Source organism: Aythya ferina, assembly GCF_964211825.1.
Source record: "Aythya ferina genome assembly, contig: HAP1_SCAFFOLD_1002, whole genome shotgun sequence".
NCBI classification, from domain to species: domain Eukaryota; kingdom Metazoa; phylum Chordata; class Aves; order Anseriformes; family Anatidae; genus Aythya; species Aythya ferina.
Genome location: NW_028180868.1, coordinates 3755 through 28301, shown reverse-complemented (window position 1 = coordinate 28301; position 24547 = coordinate 3755). Strand labels below are relative to the sequence as shown.

Sequence of the window (24547 nt, the reverse complement as noted above, 5' to 3'; positions counted from 1 at the left end):
GCGCCTCCTCAGCCTGCCGGGGGGGGGCCGCCCCCCCCCCACCGACCCCCCCGCGCCCCCCCAGCCCCCCCCGGACCCCCCCGCGCCCCCCCAGCCCCCCCCCTCCCAGGAGCCCCCCCCCCGGCCCAAGGTGCACCGAGCCCGCAAGACCATGGCCAAGCCCAGCAACGGGCAGGTAAGGGGGGGGGTTTTAAGGGGGGGGGGGGCAAATTTTGGGGTGGGGGGGGGTTAATTAAATCGGGGGGGGTCTGTTTTAATGGGGGGGGGGTGGGATTTAATTTATTTTGGCCCCCCCAGGTGCCGGAGAAGCGCGTGTCGGAGATGCTGCATTTCCGCGTGGCCGACGAGCTGCGGAGCATCGAGGAGCCGGGTGGGGGCCGGGGGGGGCACAAAAAAATTTGGGGGGGGGGTAATAAATTGGGGGGGGGCGGAGGAGGAAAATTGGGGGGGGTTTGGGGGGCTCGGGGGGTGCTAAGAGGGGTTTTTGGAGGGGTTTTGTGGGATTGGGGGGGACCGAGGGGGGCTTAAAAATTGAGGGGGGGGCTTAAAAAATTTTTTTGGGGGGGGGGTTATAAATTGGGGGGGGGCAGGGAGGAAAATTGGGGGGGTTTGGGGGGCTGGGGGAGGGCTAAGAGGGGTTTTGGAGGGCCTTTGGGGGGAATATGAGGGATTGGGGGGGACCGAGGGGGGCTTAAAAATTGAGGGGGGGGCTTAAAAATTTTTTTGGGGGGGGTAATAAATCGGGGGGGGGCGGGGGAGGAAAATTGGGGGGGTTTTGGGGGGCTCGGGGGGGGCTAAGGGGAGTAATTGGGGGGAATATGAGGGATTTGGGGGGGCTGAGGGGGCCGGGGGGGCGCAAAAAAAATTTAGGGGGGGGTAATAAATTGGGGGGGGCGGGGGAGGAAAACTGGGGGGGTCTTGGGGGGCTGGGAGGGGGCTAAGAGGAGTTTGGGGGTGTTTTGGGGTCCGCGTGGGGGTTGTGCTCCCCATTAACGCCCCCCCCCACAAATTTTTGCCCCCCCCCAGACCCCCCCAAGCGCCCCAAGCTGGGTTACGGCCCCGGGGGGGGGCTGCACAAGCGGCTGCAGCGCCCCAGCCCCCGCGCCTCCACTGAGGTAACGACCCCCCCGGGACCCCCCCGGGACCCCCAGGGACCCCCATGACCCCCCCCAGGACCCCCATGACCCCCCCCGACCCCCCCTGACCCCCCCAAATCCCCTCAACCCCCCCAGACCCCCCCCAACCCCCTCCCCAGACCCTTTGCCCCCCCCTCAGCCCCCCCCAATCCCCCCAATTCCCCCCCCCTCAGCCCCCCCAACCCCCCCAATTCCCCCCCCAGACCCCCCTTTGGCCCCCCAGCCCCCCTGGACCCCCCCCAGTGACCCCCCCCCCCCCCCAGATCACGGTGACGGAGGAGATGGCGGCCCCCCCCGCGGGGGGGTCGGGACGAGTGGGACAGCGAGGGGGGGGGCGGCTTCTCCCTCTTCTACGACGGCTTCAGCGTGGACGGGCACGGAGACTCCGACAGCAAGGTGGGCACTGGGAGCACTGGGAGGCACTGGGAGGGACTGGGGGGGGACTGGGAGGCGCTGGGAGGGGATTGGGAGGCACTGGGGGGCACTGGGAGGGAATGGGAGGGGACTGGGGGGGACTGGGAGGGATTAGGGGGCACTGGGAGTGACTGGGAGGGACTGGGGGGCACTGGGAGGGGACTGGGGAGCACTGGGAGGGCACTGGGAGGGACTGGGAGGGGACTGGGAGGGATTAGGGGGCACTGGGAGTGACTGGGAGGCAACTGGGGGGCACTGGGAGACAATGTAGGGGGAACTGGAGGGCATTGGGAAGAACTTGTGGTCAATATGGGGGCTACTGGGAGGTACTGGTGGATACTGGGAGCTACTGGTGGCTACTGGGAGGCACTGGGGAGCAATATGAGGGTACTGGGAGGGACTCAGGGTCGATATGGGGGAAACTGGAGGGAACTGGGGAGCACTGGGATGGACTTGGGGTCAGTATAGTGGGCATTGGGAGGTACTGGAGGATACTGGGAGCTACTGGTGGATACTGGGAGGGACTGGGGGTTGATATGGGGGTACTGGGAGGGACTCAGGGTCAATAGGGAGGGAACTGGGGGTCACTGGGAGGGATTCATGATCAATATGGGTGGCACTGGGAGGTACTGGAGGATACTGGGAGCTACTGGTGGCTACTGGGAGGCACTGGGGCGCCCCCATTCACCGGGGTGGGGGGGGCGCAGTCGGAGGGCGACGTCCCCGGGGAGGCGCTGAGCGAGGAGGAGGAGGAGGAGGAAGAGGAGGAGGAGGAGGAGGAGGAGGAGGACGAGGAGGAGGAGGAGGAGGAAGACGAGGAGTCGGGCAACGCCTCGGACCGGGTGAGCGCGGGGGGGGGCGGGGGGGGCGGGGGGGTTAATTTGGGGGGGGTCCTGACCTCGTGGCCCCCCCCCCCAGAGCGCCTCGAGCGCCCGGCGCAAGGCGCGGCGGCGGTGGAAGGAGAGCCCCTGGCTGAAGCCCAACCGCAAGAGGAAGCGCAAGGAGCCCCGCGGCAAGGAGCGGGGTGAGGGGGGGGGGCCCCAAAAATTGGGGGGGGGGGGTCCTAAAAATTCGGGGGGGGGGGCCTAAGAGGCGTAGGGGGGGAGGGGAGGGGGAGGTGGGGCGGGGAGGGGGCTTGGAACGGGTGGAATGGGGAGAGGGGAAGGTGAAAAGGGGGAAATGCGGGAGGGGGGGGCCTTGAAACTGATAAATTCGAGGTGGGGGGGGCCTTGAAACTGATAAATAGGGGGTAGGGGGGGCCTTGAAACTGGTAAATTGGGATGGGGGGGGCTTAAAATGAGAAATGGGGCAGGGGGAGGGGGCTCGAAAGTGAGAAATCGGGGAGGGAGGGGGCTTAAAGCAGGTAAAATGGGGAGGGGGGGGCCTTGAAACTGATAAGTTGGGATGGGGGGGTCTTGAAACTGATAAATTGGGGTGGGGTCCCTAAAATTCATAGAGTGGGAGGGGGGTAGGAGTGAGAGGTGGGGCGGGGGAGGAGGCTTAAGAGGCAGAAATCGGGGAGTGGGGGGCCTTGAAACTAATAAATTGGTGAGGGGGGAGTCTTAAAACTGCTGAAGTGGGGAGAAAGGAAGCTAAAAACTGACAAATTGGGGAGGGGGGAGCCTTGAAACGGGTAAATTGGGGAGGGGGGGGCCTCGAAGCTGGTGAATTGGGAAAAGGGGAGCCTTGAAACCAATAAAGGGGGGAGTGGGGAGACTTAAAACCGAAAAATTGGGGAGGGGGGAGCCCCGAAACTGGAAACAGGGGAGCCTTGAAACTGATAAATGGGGGCGGGGGGCCTTGAAACCGATGAATGGGGTTGGGGGGCCTCGAAACCGATAAATGGCAGCAAGGGAGAGCCTCGAAACCCATAAACGGGGGAAAAAATCAAATATTAAAGGGCGGGGGGGGGTGGGGGAGGTGTGGGGGGGTCACCCCTCGAGGGGGGGGTCCCCGAGCCCCCCCCCCTCACCCCCTGCCCCCCCCCAGGGGTGCCCGGAGCCCCCCCCGGGGCGGCCCCCAGCGAGTACACGGAGGTGCCCCTGGGCTGCCTGCAGCTGCCCCGCGACGGCGCCATCTCCCCACAGCCCCCAGGTGAGGCCACGCCCCCTCCGGATAGCCACGCCCCCTCCGAGACCACGCCCAGCCCCCTGGCCATGCCCACGCGATAAGCCACGCCCACGCTGAGGCCACACCCCCCATGCGTTATCTGTGTGGGGTTCTATGAGCGTGTCCCAAGCTGAAGCCACGCCCACCTGGAGGTGTGGCCACGCCCACTCGGGCCTGGCCACGCCCACTTAGGGTGTAACCACGCCTCCTCAAAGGCCACACCCCCGTACAAAAAGAAGCCACGCCCCCACAATGAAACCACTCCCCCAGACACTGGCCACACCCCCCATGAGAGGAAGCCACGCCCCCCATGTTTTAGCCACGCCCCCATAAAAGAAGGCCACGCCCGCTTATGGCCACGCCCCCATTTTCATTTTCTATATGGTTTCAGCCCCAATACCCCAGCTGGAAGCCCCGCCCCCTTGGGCTTGTGGCCACACCCCCCTCCTACAAACCACACCCCCTCATACAAGCCACACCCACCAGATAAGCCACGCCCCCTTTTGGCCACGCCCCCTTTCAATTCCCCATGCGTTTCAACCCCCATCTCCCACCCCTTTGCCTTGAGGCCCACACCCCCTTATATAAACCACACCCCTCTCGCATAAACCACGCCCCCTCGTTCAAACCACGCCCCTCATGCAAGCCACGCCCCAATCTCAAACCACACCCCCTCATTTAGCCACACCCCCTCCCTACCCCATACCAGGGGTTGTCTCCCCCCTCCCCCCTCCCTGCCCAGTGGGCGTGGCCACGCACGGCCCCTCCCCTTTGGGGGCGTGTCCCCGCGGGGCCCCGCCCCCCGTGGGCGTGTCCCAGCGCTGTCCCCGCCCCCAGGCCCGCGGCTGGGGGGGGCGCTGGAGGCGGAGCGCTTCGAGGAGCTGCCCCTGTGCTCCTGCCGCATGGAGGCCCCCAAGATCGAGCGGCTCAGCCAGGCAGCACGAAGCCTCTGCATGGCCACCGAGAGCGTGGACGGGCAGGTGGGGGGCACGGGGGGGTCCTGGGGGGGTTCCTGGGGGAGTTATTGGGGTCTGGGGGGGGTCCTGGGGAGGTTATTGGGGGGCTATGGGGGGTTACTGGGGGATACTGGGGGGTTACTGGGGGGTTACTGGGGCAGGACGCAGCCTCTGCATGGCCACCGAGAGCATGGACGGGCAGGTGGGGGGCTTCTGGGGGTCTGGGGGGGCTTTGGGGGGTTACTGGGGTCTGGGGGGGGTCCTGGGGGGGTTATTGGGGAGTTATTGGGGGGCTATGGGGGGTTACTGGGGGATACTGGGGGGTTACTGGGGGATACTGGGGCAGGACGCAGCCTCTGCATGGCCACCGAGAGCGTGGACGGGCAGGTGGGGGGCTTCTGGGGGGCTTTGGGGGGGTTATTGGGGTCTGGGGGGGGTCCTGGGGGGGTTATTGGGGGGCTATGGGGGGTTACTGGGGGATACTGGGGGGTTACTGGGGGTTACTGGGGAGCTATTGGGGGGCTATGGGGGGTTATTGGGGGGTTATGGGGGTCTGGGGGGGGTTATTTGTACCCCCCACTAGTCTAACCCCTCCCCTAATAACTTCAAGCCCCCCCCCCATTAATTTTAACCCCCTCCCAATTAATTCACCCCCCCACTAATAAATCACTGCCCCCCAATTAATTCCAACCTCTCCCCATTCACTTCACTCCCCCCGCTCACCTCTAACCCCCTCCCCTCATTAATATACCCCCCCCTAGGGTTAATTTACCCCCTCCCCGGGCTAATTAACCCCCCCGCTAATTAATCCTCCCCCCCTAATTAGCTGAGCGGCTGCGGGGGCAGCATCCTGAAGCGGGAGACGATGCGGCCGTCCAGCCGCGTGCCCCTCATGGTGCTGTGCGAGAGCCACCGGGCCAGGATGGTCAAACACCACTGCTGCCCGGGCTGCGGGCACTTCTGCACCGCTGTGAGTCCGGGGGGGTCCCGGGGAATTTGGGGAGGGGGCTTCAAGGGGTCCCGGGGGGGTCCCGGGGGGTTTTGGGGTGATATTGGGGGGTTTTGGGTAAGGGATGCGTGGTCAAACCCCACTGCTGCCCGGGCTGCGGGCACTTCTGTACGGCTGTGAGTCCGGGGGGGGCACGGGGGGGTCCTGGGGAATTTGGGGAGGGGGCTTCGGGGGGTCCTGGGGGGGTTTGGGGGGGCTACGGGGCAGTTTTGGGGCGATATAGGGAGGTTTTGGGGTGCAGATTGCATGGTGAAGCATCATTACAGCCCCAGATGGGGGTGCTTCTGTGCTGCTGTGAGTCCGGGGGGGGCACGGGGGGGTCCCTGGGTATTTGGGGAGGGGGCTTCGGGGGGTCCCGGGGGGTTTGGGGGTGATAAAGGGGGGATTTGGGGTGCAGATTGTATGGTCAAACCCCACTGCTGCTCTGGATTGGGGCACTTCTGCACTGCTGTGAGTCCGGGGGGGGCACGGGGGGGTCCTGGGGAATTTGGGGAGGGGGCTTTGGGGGGTCCCGGGGGTGTCCCAGGGGGTTTGGGGGGATATTGGGGGGTTTTGGGGGGGTTTAGAGAAAGGGTAGTGGCCCTAAAAGGCCCCAGGGCAGCTTTTTGGGCCTCCAGAAGCCCCCCCAGGACCCCCAAAACCCCCCCAGGGCACCTCCTAGGGCCCCAGGACCCCCCAAAAGACCCCATAGAGACCCTCAGGGACCCCTTAGGGATCCCAAAAGCCCCCCAGGACCCCCCCAAAAGCCCCCCGGGACCCCAAAAATACCCCAAAGACCCCCTTTAGAGACCTTAGAGCACCCCTAGAAGACCCCAAAACAGCTTTTAGGTCCCCCAAACCTCCCCCAGAACACCCCCAGGACCCCCCAAAGGCCCGATAGGGCCCCCCAGAAGCCCCCTAGGGACCCCAAAAAGCCCCGTAGTGACCCCAAATCCCCTCCGTGCCCCCCCCCGTGCCCCCCCAGGGGACGTTCCTGGAGTGCCACCCCGGTGTCCGCATCGGGGCTGGGACCCCAGGGACCCCCAGGGCACCTTTTAACCCCCCTGGGACCCCCTGAAGTCCCTATAGGGACCCCCTCGGGACCCCATAGTGACCCCAAATCCCCTCCGTGCCCCCCCCGTGCCCCCCCAGGGGACGTTCCTGGAGTGCCACCCCGATGTCCGCATCGGGGCTGGGACCCCAGGGACCCCCAAACCTCCCCTAGGGTCCCCCAAAACACCCCCAGGGCCCCCTGAAGGCCCTGTAGGGGCCCCTAGAGACCCCCTTAGGCACCCCAAAAGCCCCCCAGGACCCCCCCAAAAGCCCCCCAGGACCCCAAAGACCCTCTTTGGACACCCTATAGCACCCCTAAATGACCCCAGGGCACCTTTTAGGGCCCCCAAACCCCTCCAGGACACCTCTTAGGGCCCCAGGACCCCCTGAAGTCCCTATAGGGACCCCCTAGGGACCCCGTAGTGACCCCAAATCCCCTCCGTGCCCCCCCCGTGCCCCCCCAGGGGACGTTCCTGGAGTGCCACCCCGACGTGCGCATCGGGGCTGGGACCCCAGGGACCCCCAAAACCCCTCCAGGACACCTTTTAGGGCCCCAGGACCCCCCAAAAGACCCCGTAGGGCCTCTCAGTGACCCCTTAGGCACCCCAAAAGCCCCCCAGGACCCCCCCAAAAGCCCCCTGGGACCCCAAAAATACCCCAAAGACCCCCTTTAGAGACCTTAGAGCACCCCTAGAAGACCCCAAAGCACCTCTTAGGGCCCCAGGGCACCTTTTAGCCCCCCTGGGACCCCCTGAAGTCCCTATAGGGACCCCCTAGGGACCCCGCAGTGACCCCAAATCCCCTCTGTGACCCCCCCCGCGCCCCCCCAGGGGACGTTCCTGGAGTGCCACCCCGATGTCCGCATCGGGCACCGCTTCCACCGGGGCTGCGTGTCGCAGCTCAATGGGATGATTTTCTGCCCCCACTGCGGGGAGGACGCGTCGGAGGCGCAGGAGGTGACCCTGCCCCGCGCCGACGGGACCCCCCCGGGACCCCCCCCCCCGCCCCAAAATGCTGCCGCCGCCGCTGCCGCCGCCCCCCCCGAGCCCCGGCGCAGAGCCCCCGCCGCACGGCACGACGCTGCGCCCACCCCCAGGTGGGTTGGGGGGGGGGAAAGGGGGCTGGGGGGGTAAAAGGGGGGGTAAAAGGGGTCTGGGGGGGGGGTTGGGGGGGTAAAAGGGGGTTTGGGGGGGTCTGGGGGGGGTAAAAGGGGTTTGGGGGGTCTAAAGGGGTCTGGGGGGGGTAAAAGGGGGTCTGGGGGGGGGTCTGGGGGGGGTAAAAGGGGTTTGGGAAGGGGTAAAGGGGTCTGGGGGGGGTAAGAGGGGGGGTTTGGGGGGTCTGGGGGGGGGTTAAAGGGGTCTGGGGGGGGGTCTGGGGGGGGTAAAAGGGGGGTTTGGGGGGGCTAAAAGGGGGTTTGGGGGGTAAAAGGGGGTTTGGGGGGGGTTAAAGGGGTCTGGGGGGGCTAAAGGGGGGGGTTTGGGGGGTCTGGGGGGTAAAAGGGGGTTTGGGGGGGCTAAAATGGGGCTTTGGGGAGGTCTGGGGGGGGTTAAAGGGGTCTGGGGGGCTAAAGGGGTTTGGGGGGGGTCTGGGGGGGGTATTGGGGGGGGGCTAAAGGGGTCTGGGGGGGGGTCAAAAGGGGTTTGGGGGGGGTTAAAGGGGTCTGGGGGGGGTCCAAAGGGGTTTGGGGGGGTTTGGGGGGGGGTTTGGGGGGCTAAAATGGGGTTTTGGGGGGGTTTGGGGGGGCAAAAGTGGGGTTTTGGGGGTCTGGGGGGAGCTAAAGGGGTCTGGGGGGGGTTAAAGGGGTCTTGGGGGGTCTGGGGGGGGTCCTAAAGGGGGTTTGGGGGGTTTTGGGGGGGGTCCCAATGACTCCGGGGGGCTCTCAAGGGATTTGGGGGGGGTCTTGCATTTTTGGGGGGGTCCCTAACCCCTTCCCCCCCCCCCAGCGCCCGGATGCGGGGGCAGGGCGAGGGTCGCGCCCCCCCCCCGGACCCCCGCGCGGAGCCCATCGACAGCTCGGGGGGGCCGGCGCTCACCCTGCCCTCGGGGGCCGCCCTCTCGGCTCGGGGGCTGGCGCCCGGCCCCGCCCGAGACCTCCTGGAGAAGGCCCTGGTGGTGCAGGAGGCCGACAGGTCAGACCCAAAACCCCCGGAATTCCACCCAAAAATCTGCTCCCCCTGTAGAGCCTCATAGGAGTGCAGGAAGTTGAGAAATAGGTACCAAATCTGCTCTAAACGGCCCCAGAATCTGTCCCAAATCCTTCCTGATCCCCTCTGGTGGTGCAGGAGGCCCACAGGTCAGACCCAAAATCCCCGGAATTACACCCAAAAATTTGCTCCCCTTGTAGAGCCTCATAGGAGTGCAGGAGAGCAAGGGATTCGTCCTGAATGTGCCCTAAATGGCCCTAAAATCTGTCCCAAATCCTTCCCAATCCCTCCTAGTGGTGCAGGAGGCTGACAGGTCAGACCCCAAATCCCCGGAATTTCACCCAAAAATCTGTTCCCCCCAAAAATGTCTGATAGGAGCGCAGGAGGTTGAGAAATAGGTACCAAATCTGCCCTAAATGCCCCCAAAACCATCCCCCGTTCCTTCCATGGAGCTCTGGGAGCTGCTGGGGGCTCCCAGTATGGCCCCAGTGCTCCCAGTATGCCCCCAGTAGCGCTCCCAGTACCCCCCCATCCTTTCCAGTCCCCCTCCTCCCCTCCCCACTTGCTCTGGGCCCCCCCCAACCCCTCCCAACCCCCCCAACCCCTTCCCAGTCCCCCCCCACACCCCCCCACCCCCTCCCAGTGCCTCCCAGTGCTCCCAGTACACCCCCCCGCCCCCACAGGCGCAAGAAGCTGCGCTTCCACCCGCGCCAGCTCTACCTGTCGGTGAAGCAGGGCGAGCTGCAGAAGGTGGTGCTGATGCTCCGTGAGTCCCCTGCTTAATTTTTTATTGGGGGGGGGGTTCCCTGAAGCCCCCCCCTCAATTTAACGCCCCCCCCTCCAGTGGACAACCTGGACCCCAACTTCCAGAGCGACGCCCAGAGCAAGCGCACCCCCCTGCACGCCGCGGCCCAGAAGGGCTACCTGGAGATCTGCCACCTCCTGCTGCAGGTGGGGGGGCTGGGGGGGTGACTGGGGGTCCTGGGGGGGTCCTGAGGGGGTTGGGGGGGTCCTGGGGGGGGTCCTGGGGGGGCTTTGTGGGGGGCTGGGGGGGTTTGGGGGGGCTGGGGGGTGGTTATCTGGGGCTAAAGGGGGGCCTGGGGGTGCAAATGGGGGTCTGGGAGGGCAAATGGGGGTCCTGGGGGGCAGTTGGGGGTCCTGGGGGGGTCCTGAGGGGGTTGGGGGGGTCCTGGGGGGGGTCCTGGGGGGGCTTTGTGGGGGGCTGGGGGGGTTTGGGGGGGCTGGGGGGTGGTTATCTGGTGCTTATCTGGTGCAAAAGTGGGGCTGGGGGCTTCAAAATGGTCCGGGGGGGGCAATTGGGGGTCCTGGGGGGGTCCTGAGGGGTTTGGGGGGGTCTTGGGGGGGGTCCTGGGGGGGCTTTGTGGGGGTTTGGGGGGGTTTAGGGGGGCTGGGGGGTGGTTGTCTGGTGTTAAAGGGGGGCCTGGGGGCTTCAGGGTGAGCTGGGGGGGTCCCTGGGGGTCTTGGGGGGGGGGTCCCCAAATTTGGGGGGGGTCCCTGGAGTTTTGGGGGGGGTCTTGGGGGTGCTCTGGGGTCCCGTCTTCTGCTAAAGGAGGGGTCTGGGGGCTTTGGGATGCTCTGGGGGGGCTCCCCTGGAATTTGGGGGGTCCCCCTGAATTTGGGGGGGGGTCCCTAAATTTGGGGGGGTCCCTAAATTTGGGGGGGGGTCTTGGGGCTGCTCTGGGGTCCCATCTGCTGCTACAGGACGGATCTGGGGGCTTTGGGATGCTCTGGGGGGGGACCCTTTATTTTGGGGGCGTTTCCTCGGAATTTGGGGAGTTCCCCGGAATTGGGGGGGGTCCCTAAATTTGGGGGGTGGTCCCTAAATTTGGGGGGGGGTCTCGTCCCCCCCGCAGGCGGGGGCCAACATCAACGCGACGGACAAGCTGCGCCGCACGCCGCTGATGGAGGCGGTGGCCAACAACCACGTGGAGGCGGCGCGCTACATGGTGCGGCGCGGCGGCTGCGTCTACAGCAAGGTGGGCGGGGCCGTGACGTCATCACCCGCCCCGTGACGTCATCGGCAGACTTATGACGTCATAACTCGCCACCCCCCCCAGGAGGAAGACGGCTCCACCTGCCTCCACCACGCGGCCAAGAACGGCAACCTGGAGATGGTCGACCTCTTGCTGGCCACCGGGCAAGTGGACGTCAACGCCCAGGTTTTTGGGGGACGTGGGGGGGGGTCTCGGGGTCGGGACCACCCCCCCGGGGGTCTTCTGACCCCCCCCGGCCCCCCCAGGATAACGGTGGTTGGACCCCCATCATCTGGGCGGCCGAGCACAAGCACATCGAGGTCATCCGGCGGCTGCTGACGCGCGGCGCCGACGTCACCCTCACCGATAACGTGAGTTTTGGGGAGCCCCCCCCGGGATTTGGGGACCCCCCCCGGGGGATTTGGGATCCCCCAGGAAAGGTTGGGACCCCCCCGGGGTGATTTGGGACCCCTTGGGGTGGTTTGGAGCCCCCCAGCACCTCCTAAAGGGGTTTTCACGCTCCCTAAAGGCAGTTTCAAGTTCCCCCCAATCCCCCTAAAGGCGGTTTCAAGTCCCCCCAGCTCCCCCTAAAAGTGGTTTCAAGTCCCCCGACACACCCTGAAGGCAGTTTCAAGCACCCCATTTCCCCATAAAAGCAGTTTCAAGCCCCCTAAAGTCAGTTTCAAGTCCCCCCACCTCCTCATAAAGTTGGTTTCGAGCCCCCCAACTCCCCATAAAGGTGGTTTCAAGGCCCCCCAACTCCCCCTAAAGTCAGTTTCGAGCCCCCCAACTCCCCCTAAAGTCGGTTTCAAGTCCCCCAACTCCCCATAAAAGTAGTTTCAAGCCCCCCCAGCTCCCCTTTATGGTGGTTTTGAGCCCCCTAAAGTCGGTTTCGAGCCCCCCAGCTCCCCCTAAAGTCGGTTTCGAGCCCCCCACCTCCCCCTGAAGGCGGTTTCAAGTCCCCCCACTCCCCATAAAAGTGGTTTCAAGCCCCCCCAACTCCCCTTTATGGTTGTTTTGAGCCCCCCAACCCCCCCTTATGGTGGTTTTGAGCCCCCCAACCCCCCCTTATGGTGGTTTTGAGCCCCCCAACTCCCCATAAAAGTGGTTTCAAGCCCCCCCAGCTCCCCTTTATGGTGGTTTTGAGCCCCCCAACTCCCCATAAAAGTGGTTTCAAGCCCCCCCAACTCCCCTTTATGGTGATTTTGAGCCCCCCAACCCCCCCTTTATGGTGGTTTTGAGCCCCCCAGGGGTGGTTTTGAGCCCCCCGGGTGTTCAGGCCCCCCCCCCGCTGATTTTGGGGGTGCTGCAGGAGGAGAACATCTGCCTGCACTGGGCCTCGTTTCAAGCCCCCCAGCTCCCCCTAAAGTCGGTTTCGAGCCCCCCACCTCCCCCTAAAGTCGGTTTCAAGTCCCCCCACTCCCCATAAAAGTGGTTTCAAGCCCCCCCAACTCCCCTTTATGGTTGTTTTGAGCCCCCCAACTCCCCTTTATGGTGGTTTTGAGCCCCCCAGCTCCCCCTAAAGTTGGTTTCAAGCCCCCCACCTCCCCCTGAAGGCGGTTTCAAGTCCCCCCACTCCCCATAAAAGTGGTTTCAAGCCCCCCCAACTCCCCTTTATGGTTGTTTTGAGCCCCCCAAGGGTGGTTTTGAGCCCCCCGGGGTGTTCAGGACCCCCCCCCGCTGATTTTGGGGGTGCCGCAGGAGGAGAACATCTGCCTGCACTGGGCCTCGTTTCAAGCCCCCCACCTCCCTCTAAAGTCGGTTTTGAGCCCCCCAACTCCCCATAAAAGTGGTTTCAAGCCCCCCCAGCTCCCCTTTATGGTGGTTTTGAGCCCCCCACCTCCCCCTAAAGTCGGTTTCAAGTCCCCCGACTCCCCATAAAAGTGGTTTCAAGCCCCCCCAACTCCCCTTTATGGTGGTTTTGAGCCCCCCAGGGGCGGTTTTGTGCCCCCCGGGTGTTCAGGCCCCCCCCCCGCTGATTTTGGGGGTGCCGCAGGAGGAGAACATCTGCCTGCACTGGGCCTCGTTCACCGGCAGCGCCGAGATCGCCGAGGTGCTGCTGAACGCGCAGTGCGACCTGCACGCCGTCAACTTCCACGGGGACACCCCCCTGCACATCGCCGCCCGCGAGAGCTACCACGACTGCGTCATGTAGGGCTGGGGGGGGTCCTGGGGGGGTCCTGGGGGGGCTGGGGGGGTCCTGGGGGGGGTTAGGGGGATGGCAGGGGGTCCTTGGGGTGCTTTGGGGGTCTGTCTGCTGCTGAAGGGGGGGGCTGGGGGGATTCAGGGGGGTCTTTGGGGATCTGGGGGGGGTCCTGGGGGTCTGGGGGGGGCTTGGGGGGGGTCCCTGGGGGGCTGGTGTGGGGCATGGGGGGGGGTTAGGGGGATGGCAGGGGGTCCTTGGGGTGCTTTGGGGGCCTGTCTGCTGCTGAAGGGGGGGGCTGGGGGGGTTCAGGGGGATCTTTGGGCGTCTGGGGGGGTCCCTGGAGGTTTGGGGGGGTCCTGGGGGTCCTTGGGGGTGTCTGGAGTTTTAGGGGGGTCCTTGGGGTGCTTTGGGGTCCTGTCTGCTGCTGAAGGGGGGGGGTCTGGGGAGATTCAGGGGGGTCCTTGGGGATCTGGGGGGGTCCCAGCACCATGTTGGCCCCCCCCCAGCCTGTTCCTGTCGCGGGGGGCCGACCCCGAGGTGCGGAACAAGGAGGGGGACTCCCCCCTGGACCTGACCCCCGAGCGCTCGGAGGTGTGGGTGGCCCTGCAGCTGCACCGCAAGATCCGCCAGGGGGCCAGCGCCCGCGCCCTGCACACCGAGCGCATCGTCTGCAGGTGGGGGGGGGTCCTGGGGGGGGGGTCCTGGGGGGCGGGGGGGGGGTTAATGGGGGGTTGGGGGGGGTTAATGGGGGGTTGGGGGGGAGAGAGGGGGGTTTGGGGGGGGAAAGGGGGAGTTTGGGGGGGGAAAGGGGGAGTTTGGGGGGGGAAAAGGGGGTGGGGGGGGGTCCTGGGGGGCGTGGGGGGGCGTGGGGGGGCGAGGGGGGGTCCTGGGGGGGGTTAGGGGGGGGTTAGGGGGGGATTGGGGGAGGGTTGGGGGGGAGAGAGGGGGGCTTGGGGGGGGAAAGGGGGAGTTTGGGGGGGGAAAAGGGGGTGGGGGGGGGGTCCTGGGGGGCGGGGGGGGGGTTAATGGGGGGTTGGGGGGGTTAATGGGGGGTTGGGGGGGGATTTGGGGGGGGTTAGGAGGGGGCTTGGGGGAGTAAGAGGGGGAAAGAGGGGGGGTTGGGGGGGAAAAGGGGGTGGGGGGGGGTCCTGGGGCGCGGGGGGGGGGTTAATGGGGGGTTGGGGGGGGATTTGGGGGGGAGAGAGGGGTGCTTGGGGGGGGAAATGGGGAGTTTGGGGGGGGAAAAGGGGGATTAGGGGGGGCTTGGGGGGGGGTCCTGGGGGGCGTGGGGGGGGGCGTGGGGGGGTTGGGGGGGCTGGGGTGGGTTAATGGGGGGTTATGGGGGGATTTGGGGGGGAGAGAGGGGGGCTTGGGGGGGGAAATGGGGAGTTTGGGGAGGGAAAAGGGGGGTTAGGGGGGGCTAGGGGGGGGAAAAGGGGGTGGGGGGGGGTCCTGGGGGGCGGGGGGGGCATGGGGGGGGGCGTGGGGGGGTTAATGGGGGGTTGGGGGGGGGTTAATGGGGGGTTAGGGGGGGATTGGGGGGGAGAGAGGGGGCTTGGGGGGGGAAGGGGGAGTTTGGGGGGGGAAAAGGGGGTGGGGGGGGTCCTGGGGGGCGGGGAGGGGCGTGGGGGGGGCGAGGGGGGGTCCGGGGGGGGGTTAGGGGGGGATTGGGGGAGGGTTGGGGGGGAGAGAGGGGGGCTTGGGGGGGGAAATGGGGAGTTTGGGGGGGAAAGGGGGGGGTGGGGGGGTCCTGGGGGGCGGGGGGGGGGGTTAATGGGGGGTTGGGGGGGTTAATGGGGGGTTGGGGGGGGATTTGGGGGGGGTTAGGAGGGGGCTTGGGGGAGTAAGAGGGGGAAAGAGGGGGGGTTGGGGGGGAAAAGGGGGTGGGGGGGGTCCTGGGGGGCGGGGGGGGGGTTGGGGGGGGCTGGGGGGGGTTTGGGGGAGTAAGGGGGAGAAGAGGGGGGGGTTGGGGGGGGAAAGGGGGTGGGGGGGGTCTGGGGGAGTCGTGGGGAGGGTGTGGGGGGGGATTTGGGGGGGTTGGGGGGGTTAATGGGGGGTTGGGGGGGGTCTTGGGGGAGTTTGGGGGGGGGAAAAGGGGGTGGGGGGGGTCCTGGGGGGGTCATGGGGGAGGTGGGGGGGTCGTGGGGGGTGTTGGGGGTTTTGGGGTGGGACCCCAACCCCAAAAATAACCCCCCCACCACCAAAATAACCCCTATCAACCCCAAAATACCCCCGCACCCCAAAATTAACCACCCAACCCCAAATATAACCCCAAAACCCCAAAATAACCCCCCAACCCGAAAAATAACCCCAAAACCCCAAAAATAACCCCCTCAACCCCAAAATTAATGCCCCCCACCCCCAAATTAACCCCCCCACCCCCCCAAATTTTAGGGACGTGGCGCGGGGCTACGAGAACGTGCCGATCCCGTGCGTCAACGCGGTGGACGAGGAGCCGTGCCCCAGCGACTACAAATACATCGCCGAGAACTGCGAGACCTCCACCATGAACATCGACCACAACATCACCCACCTGCAGGTCTTCTGGGGCCAAAAACGCCCGCTTTGGGTCCCTAGGTCCCGGCGGTTTCGGGGCGGTGGCAGGTTTGGGGAAAGTGGGGTGGTTTGGGGAGAAATTATGGCTTTTTGGGGAAATTACTTTTTTTTGGTGGAAATTACATTTTTTGGGGGAAATTATATTTACAACATCACCCACCTGCAGGTCTTTTGGGGCAAAAAACGCCCAATTTGGGTCCATAGGTCCTGCTTTGGGTCTCCAGGTCCCGGCAGTTTCGGGGCGGTGGAAGGTTTGGGGAAAGTGGGGTGCTTTGGGGAGAAACTATGTTTTTTGGGAAATTATGATTTTTTTTTGGTGGAAAATTGCATATTTTGGGGGAAATTATATTTACTACATCACCCAGCTGCAGGTCTTTTGGGGCAAAAAACGCCTGATTTGGGTCTCCAGGTCCTGGTGGTTTCAGGGCGGCGGCAGGTTTGGGGAAACTGGGGTGGTTTGGGGAGAAACGATGGTTTTTTGGGGAAATTATGATTTTTTTGGGGGAAATTGCATTTTTTGGGGGAAATTATATTTATAACATCACCCAGCTGCAGGTCTTCTGGGGCAAAAAACGCCCGATTTGGGTCCATAGGTCCTGCTTTGGGTCTCCAGGTCCCGGCAGTTTCAGGGCGGCGGCAGGTTTGGGGAAACTGGGGTGCTTTGGGGAGAAACAACGTTTTTTTGGAAAATTATGATTTTTTTGGGGGAAATTGCATATTTTGTGGGAAATTATATTTACTGCATCACCCACTTCCAAGTCTTTTGGGGCCAAAAACGCCCAATTTGGGTCCATAGGTCCCGCTTTGGGTTCCCTAGGTCCCGGCGGTTTCGGGGCCGCGGCAGGTTTGGGGAAAGTGGGGTGCTTTGGGGAGAAACTATGTTTTTTTGGGAAACTATGATTTTTTTTGGTGGAAACTGCATATTCGGGGGAAATTATATTTACTACATCACTCAGCTGCAGGTCTTTTGGGGCAAAAAACGCCCGATTTGGGTCCATAGGTCCTGGCGGTTTCGGGGCGGCGGCAGGTTTGGGGAAACTGGGGTGGTTTGGGGAGAAATATGGCTTTTTGGGGAAATTACTTTTTTTTGGTGGAAATTACATTTTTTGGGGGAAATTATATTTACAACATCACCCACCTGCAGGTCTTTTGGGGCCAAAAACGCCCAATTTGGGTCCATAGGTCCTGCTTTGGGTCTCCAGGTCCCGGCAGTTTCAGGGCGGCGGCAGGTTTGGGGAAACTGGGGTGCTTTGGGGAGAAACAACGTTTTTTGGGAAATTATGATTTTTTTTGGTGGAAATTGCATATTTTGGGGGAAATTATATTTACTACATCACCCAGCTGCAGGTCTTTTGGGGCAAAAATGCCCGGTTTGGGTCCCTAGGTCCCAGCGGTTTCGGGGCCGCGGCAGGTTTGGGGAAAGTGGGGTGCTTTGGGGAGAAACGATGTTTTTTTGGGAAATTATGATTTTTTTGTGTGTAAATTGTATTTTTTTGGGGGAAATTATATTTACAACATCACCCACCTGCAGGTCTTTTGGGGCCAAAAACGCCCAATTTGGGTCTCTAGATCCTGGCGTTTCGGGGCCGTGGCAGGTTTGGGGAAAGCAGGGGTGGTTTGGGGAAAAATGATGTTTTTTTGGGAAATTATGATTTTTTGGGGGGGAAATTATATTTTTTTTTGGTGGAAATTACTTTTTTTGGGGGAAATTGTATTTTTTTGGGGGGGAAATTACATTTTTTTTTGGTAGAAATTACATTTTTTGGGGGGAAATTACCTTTTTTCAGTGGTGATATTGGTTTTGGGGAGGTTTCGGGGGATTTGGGGAGGGAGGAAAATGGGTTTTGGGGGTCCTGAAGCCCCCCCCCACCCTTTCGCCCCCCCCCCAGCACTGCACGTGCCAGGACGACTGCTCCTCCTCCAACTGCCTCTGCGGGCAGCTCAGCATCCGCTGCTGGTACGATAAGGTGAGATTTGGCCCCAAAAATAACGCCCCCCCCCACCCCGGGGGTTCCCAAAAATGGTGAGACCCCCGGGGAACCGCCCTGAGGTCGGGGGTCTTTGAAAGCCTCGTTGTGTGGTGGGGGGCTGCTGGAAACCGACATTTTATTGTGTGGAATTCCTTGAAACCATCATTTTTTTGCGTGGAGTTCCTTGAAACTCTCATTTTATTACATGGGACTCCTTTAAAACCCTCACTTTATTTAAGGGGCTCCTTGAAACCCTCATTTTATTTCCCAAACGTCCTTAAAACTGACATTTTATTCTGTGGGGTGTCTTGAAACTGGCATTTTATTGCGTGGAGCTCCTTGAAACCCTCATTTTATTTAGAGGGGCTCCTTGAAACCCTATTTTATTACAGGGGGCTCCTTGAAACTGACATTTTATTGTGTGGGGCTCCTTAAAACCCTCATTTTATTTTGTGGAGCTCCTTAAAAACATCATTTTATTTCATGGGGCTCCTTGAAACTGACATTTTATTTCTCAAACCTCCTTAAAACTGACATTTTATTGCATGGGGCTCCTTGAAACCCCCATTTTATTACATGGGGCTCCTTGAAACCCCCATTTTATTTCTCAAACCTCCTTAAAACTGACATTTTTATTTTGTGGGGGTCCTTGAAACCCTCATTTTATTTAGAGGGGCTCCTTAAAAACATAATTTTATTGCATGGGGCTCCTTGAAACTGACATTTTATTACATGGGGCTCCTTGAAACCCTCATTTTATTCCATGGGGCTCCTTGAAACCCCCATTTTATGTCGTGGGGCTCCTCGAAACCCTCATTTTATTCCACGAATCTCCTTAAAAACCCTCCCTGGAGCCCCTCCCTCCCCCCGTGGGGCCCCCCCCCTCGTCCCGGGAGCCCCCCGCTGACCCCCCAAAATCCCCAGGACGGGCGCCTGCTGCAGGAGTTCAACAAGATCGAGCCCCCCCTCATCTTCGAGTGCAACCAGGCCTGCACCTGCTGGCGGAGCTGCAAGAACCGCGTGGTGCAGAGCGGCATCAAGTCAGACCCAAAATCCCTTGTTTGCGCCCCAAAATCCCCACCTGGGCCCCAGCGCCCCCATCCGAGCCCCAGAATTCCCCGTTTGTGCCCCAAAACCTCCATTTGTGCCCCCAAATTCCCTATCAGTGCCCCCCAAACCCCATCTGAGCCCCAAAATTCCCTGTTTGTGCCCCCCAATTCCCCCGTTTCAGCCCCAATATTCCCCGTTTTTGCCCCAAAACCCTATCTGAGCCCCAAAATTCCTTCTTCGCCCCTCAAAATTCCCAGTCTGTATCCCCAAATTCCCCATCTCTTCCCCCAAAACGTTTGGGACTCCCCCACCCCTTAAAAATCTTCCTTTTTTCCCCCAAAAACCTTCAGAAATACACAGCTCAAATCCCCCAGTCTTCCCCCCAAAACCCTTTAGGGACCCCAAAACCCCAAATCCCCCCCAGAACCCCTTAGGGCCCCCCCCCAGACTCCCCCCACAACCCTTTAGGGACCCCAAAGCCCCCCAACCTCCCCCCAAACCCCCCTCAATCTTCCCCCGGGACCCCCAGAACCCCCCCCCTTCTCCCTTCACAACCTTTCAGGGACCCCAAAACCGCCTGATTTTGCCCCAAAACAGGGTCCGGCTGCAGCTGTACCGCACGGCCAAGATGGGCTGGGGGTGCGGGCGCTGCAGGCGATCCCCCCGGAACCTTCATCTGCGAGTGAGTGGGGGGCCGGGGGGGTCCCGGTCATTTTGGGGGGTCCTGGGGGGGTCTCAGCACCGATTTGGGGCATCCTGAAGGGGTTTTTGGGGGGGTTTGGGGGATTTCTTGGGGGTTTGGGGGAGCCCTGGGGGGGTTTGGGGGGGCTCAGAGCTGGTTTTGGGGTATGTGGGGGGTTTTGGGGTCTCACCTGGGGGTTTGGGGGTCCCTGTTTTTTTTTGGGGGGGGGTCTCAGCCATGGTTTTGGTGATTTTTGGGGTTTTTGGGGATCTCAGCCCTGGTGTTTGGGGTCTTAGAGCTGGTTGGGGTCTCAGCCCCAGTTTTGGGGTCTCAGACCAGGTTTTGGGGTCTCAGCCCTGCTTTTCGCTCTCCCAACCCTATTTTTGAGGTCAAACCCCATTTTTGGGAGGTTTCAGCCCTTGTTTTTGGGGTCTCAGCCCCGGTTTTCACTCTCCCGGTCCCATTTTTGGGGTTCCCAGCCCGTTTTTTGGGGTCTTTTCTCCCTGCTTTTCGTGCCCCGGGCCCCCTGGGGGGTGTCTGTGGGATTTTGGGGGGGGTCCTGACCCCGGTGCCCCCCAGGTACGTGGGGGAGCTGATCTCGGACGCGGAGGCGGACGTGCGGGAGGACGACTCCTACCTCTTCGACCTGGACAACAAGGTGGGGGGGGGCTTTTGGGGTCCTGGGGGGGGAGTTTGGGGTCCTGGGGGGGGGGTTTGGGGTCCTGGGGGGGGTTTTGGGGTCCTGGGGAGGGGGTTTGGGGGTCCTGGGGAGGGACTTCGGGGGTAATGGAGAGGGAGTTTGGGGTCCTAGGCAGGGATTTTGGGGTCTTGGAGGGGGGTTTGGGGTCCTGGGGAGGGATTTGGGGGTCCTGGGGAGGGGGATTTTGGGGTCCTGGGGGGATTTTAGGGTCCTGGAGGGGGATTTTGGAATCTTAAAGGGGTGTTTTAGGGTCCTTGAGGGGGTTTTGCGGTGCCAGAGGGGGATTTTGGGGTCCTGAGGGGTGATTTTGGGGTGTTAGGCAGGGATTGGGCTCCTGGAGGGGTTATGGGTCTTGGAGTGGGGTTTTGGGGTCCTGGGGAGGGATTTGGGGGTTTTAGGCAGGGATTTTGGGGTCCTGGGGGGGATTTTGGAGTCCTAGGGAGAGAGATTTTGGGATTTTATGGGGGAATATTGGGGTTGTGGGTGGGATGTATGGGATCTGGGTGGGATTTAGGGTTCCTAGTGGGATTTATGGGGTCTGGGGGGTATTTAGGGTTTTGTGCCCTGCACATCATTTAGGGTTTCTAGTGGGATTTTGTGCTCCTAATGGGATTTATGGGCTTCTAATGGGATTTATGGGATCTGGATGGGATTTGGGGGTTGTGGGTGGGATTTTGGGTCCTGGGGGGTATTTTGGGGTACTGGGGGGTTATTTAGGGTTTTGTGCTCTGCACATCATTTAGGGTTTCTAGTGGGATTTTGTGCTCCTAATGGGATTTATGGGCTTCTAATAGGATTTATGGGATCTGGATGGGATTTGGGGGTTGTGGGTGGGATTTTGGGGTCCGGGGGGTTATTTAGGGTGCTGTCCCCCCCGTTGGCAGGACGGGGAGGTGTACTGCATCGACGCGCGGTACTACGGCAACGTGAGCCGCTTCATCAACCACCTGTGCGACCCCAACATCATCCCGGTGCGCGTCTTCATGCTGCACCAGGACCTGCGCTTCCCCCGCATCGCCTTCTTCAGCAGCCGCGCCATCCGGCCCGGGGAGGAGCTGGGGTAGGGGGTCGGGGGGGGGGGGTATGGGGTCGGGGGGGGGGGGTATGGGGTCGGGGGGGGGCGGTTATGGGGTCATTGGGGGGGGTTGGGGGAGGTTATGGGGTCAGGGGAGGGGGCCATGGGGGTTATGGGGTCACTGGGGGGGTTATGGGGTCATTGGGGGGGGTTATGGGGTCAGTGGGGGGGTTGGGGGAGGTTATGGGGTCAGGGGAGGGGGCTATGGGGGGTAATGGGGGGGTTATGGGGTCAAGGAGGGGGGTTATGGGGGGTTATGGGGTCACTGGGGGGGGTTATGGGGTCAGTGGGGGGGGTGGGGGAGGTTATGGGGTCAGGGGAGGGGGCTATGGGGGGTAATGGGGTCAGGGGAGGGGGTAATGGGGGGTTATGGGGGGGTTATGGGGGGTTATGGGGTCACTGGGGGGGGTTATGGGGTCAGTGGGGGGGTTGGGGGAGGTTATGGGGTCAGGGGAGGGGGCTATGGGGGGTAATGGGGTCAGGGGAGGGGGTAATGGGGGTTATGGGGGGTTATGGGGTCAGGAAGGGGGGTTATGGGGTCGGGGGAGGGGGTAATGGGGGGTTATGGGGGGGTTATGGGGGGTTATGGGGTCACTGGGGGGGGTTATGGGGTCAGTGGGGGGGGTTGGGGGAGGTTATGGGGTCAGGGGAGGGGGCTATGGGGGGTAATGGGGTCAGGGGAGGGGGTAATGGGGGGTTATGGGGGGTTATGGGGTCAAGGAGGGGGGATAATGGGGGGTTATAGGGTCACTGGGGGGGTTATGGGGTCAGGGGAGGGGGTAATGGGGGGTTATGGGGTCAGGGAGTGGAGTATGGGGTCACTAGGGGGGGTTGGGGGGTCAGGGAGGGGGGTTTATGGGGTCACTGGGGGGGGTTATGGGGTCATTGGGGGGGGTTGGGGGAGGTTATGGGGTCAGGGGAGGGGGCTATGGGGGTAATGGGGTCAGGGGAGGGGGTTATGGGGTCATTGGGGGGGGTTATGGGGTCATTGGGGGGGGTTATGGGGTCAGGGAGGGGGTTATGGGGTCACTGGGGGAGTTGGGGGAGGTTATGGGGTCAGGGGAGGGGGTAATGGGGGGTTATGGGGTCAGGGGAGGGGGTAATGGGGGGTTATGGGGTCACTGGGGGGGGTTATGGGGTCAGGGGAGGAGGTTATAGGGTCACTGGGGGGGGTTGGGGGAGGTCAGGGGAGGGGGTAATGGGGGGTTATGGGGTCACTGGGGCGGGTTATGGGGTCAGATAGTGGAGTATGGGGTCACTGGGGAGGGGTTATGGGGTCACTGGGGGGGGGGTTGGGGGAGGTTATGGGGTCAGGGGAGGGGGCCATGGGGGGTTATGGGGGGTTATGGGGTCAGGGAGGGGGTTATGGGGTCAGGGGAGGGGGTAATGGGGTCACTGGGGGGGGTTGGGGGAGGTTATGGGGTCAGGGGAGGGGGCTATGGGGGGTTATGGGGCCAGGGGAGGGGGTAATGGGGTCAGTGGGGGGGGGTTGGGGGAAGTTATGGGGTCAGGGGAGGGGGCTATGGGGGTTATGGGGTCACTGGGGGGGGTTATGGGGTCACTGGGGGGGTTATGGGGGGGTTTAAGGGGGAGTTGGGGGGGTTATGGGGTCACTGGGGGCCTTGTGGGGTCATTGGGGGTTAATGGGGGGGTTGTGGGGTCAGTGGGGGGGTTGGTTCAAGGGAGGGGGCTATGGGTTCACGGGGGGGATGTCGAGGCGTGTTGTGGGGTCGGTGGGTTCGTGCCCCCCCCCCCCCGTGACCCCAATTTTGGGTTTTTTTCCCCCGCCCCCCCCAGGTTCGACTACGGGGACCGCTTCTGGGACATCAAATCCAAATACTTCCCCTGCCAGTGCGGCTCCGAGAAGTGCAAGCACGCCGCCAACGACGGGGGGGGCCGGGGGGGGGCGCCCGAGGGGACCCCCCCGAGCTGCTGCCCCCCCTCCTGGCCCTGCCCCCCCCGTGAGACCCCCCCCCAAAAAAAAAAAACACAAAAAAAAGAAAAAAAAAAAAAAAAAAAGAAAAAAAAAGAAAAAAGGGGGGGTGGGGGGAGGGGGGGGGGGTCCCATGGACCTGGCCTTGTGCCCCCCCCCTTAATTACGCCTCCTTAATTACCCCCCTTAATTACCCCCCCTTCATTACCCTCCTTAATTACCCCCCTCCTCCTCTCCCTTAATTACTCTCCATTAATTACCCCCCTTAATTACCCCCAATCCTAATTACCCCCCTTATCCCCCCCTTACCCTTAATTACCCCCCTTAATTATCCTCCTTAATTACCCCCCCTTCTCCCCCCCTTAATTACCCCCCCTCCTAATTACCCCCCCTTAATTACCCCCCTTAATCCCCTCCCCTTTCTTTCCCCCCCCCTCCCCCCCTTAATTAACCCTCCCTAATTACCCCCCCATTTGTCGTCCCCACCCCTAATTACCCCTCCCCTAATTACCCCCCCCTCATTAGTGCCCCCCCCCCCCCCAATTTGCCGTCCGGTTGAGTGGAACCAATAAAGAGCCAGAACTGGGAGGGGGCGTGGCTTAATGGGGGGGGCACTGGGAGGGACTGGGGGATACTGGGAGGGACTGGGGGGCACTGGGAGGCAGCCCCGGTGCTGTCCTGGTGGTACTGGGGGAACTGGGAGGGGGTGGGAGGGGGTATACTGGTTTGTACTGGTTCTTACTGGCTGTACTGGTGCACACTGGGCTTGTACTAATTCTTACTGGTTTGTATTGGGCCTTACTGGTCTCTACCAGTCCTTACTGGGTTGTTCTGGGTCATGGTGGTCTGTGCTGCTCCATACTGGTCCTGACTGGGTTGTACTGGTCTATACTGGGTCATACTGGTCTGTACTGGTTCTTAGTGGACTGTACTGGGTCATACTGGTCTGTACTGGTCCATCCATACAGCTCTGACCTGATCTTACTGGTCTGTACTGGTACTTACTGGTCTGAACTGGGCCCTACTGGTTTGTACTGGCCCTTAGTGGTCTGTACTGGTTCTTACTGGTCCATACTGGGGAGGGGGCGCGAAGCCACTGGAGGCTGGTGGGGGAGGGGAAGTTTTTTATTGACCCCCCCGGACAATTTTTTTTTTTGGGGGGGGGGAGGGGAGGGGAACGCCCCCTCCCCCCCCCCCACGTGCTGCCCCTCCCCCACCGCCACCGCCCCCAGTCCCTGAGTTGGGGGGGGGAGGGGGGGACCCTATAGAGCCCCCCCTATAGGGCCCCCCCCCATAGAGCCCCCCGGTACTGCCCCTATAGGGCCCCATAAATACCCTATAGAGCCCCCTATAGGGCCCTACAGCCCCCATAGGGCCCCATAAATACTGCCCCTATAAATACTGCCCCTATAGGGCCCCGCAGCCCCCTATAGAGCCCTACAGCCCCTATAGGGCCCCATAAATACCCTATAGAGCCCCAGAGCCCCCTATATGGCCTTATAGGGCCCCATAAATACTGACCCTATAAATACTGCCCCTATAGGGCCCCAGAGCCCCCTACAGAGCCCTACAGCCCCTATAGGGCCCCGTAAATACTGCCCTATAAATACTGCCCCTATAGGGCCCTACAGCCCCCTATAG

General features: G+C 62.5%; 1 protein-coding gene across 1 annotated transcript; it reads left to right on the top strand.

Moving 5' to 3' along the window:
- Positions 1-64: 64 nt before the first annotated feature.
- Positions 65-24547, top strand: LOC311429415 (histone-lysine N-methyltransferase EHMT2-like; the record flags this gene model as incomplete). The annotated part of the gene is given in 29 exon segments (XM_084540494.1): positions 65-175; positions 298-370; positions 1027-1115; positions 1400-1437; positions 1439-1532; positions 2258-2392; positions 2469-2574; positions 3540-3644; positions 4497-4639; positions 5442-5585; positions 7487-7752; positions 8600-8785; positions 9484-9566; positions 9645-9751; positions 10675-10797; positions 10879-10980; positions 11061-11165; positions 12791-12945; positions 13447-13614; positions 15335-15479; positions 17386-17463; positions 18391-18506; positions 19114-19154; positions 19157-19177; positions 19180-19198; positions 19778-19856; positions 20783-20958; positions 22771-23015; positions 24450-24547. Coding segments are annotated over 29 exon segments (3351 nt in total), but the record flags the coding sequence as incomplete, so codon positions are not given.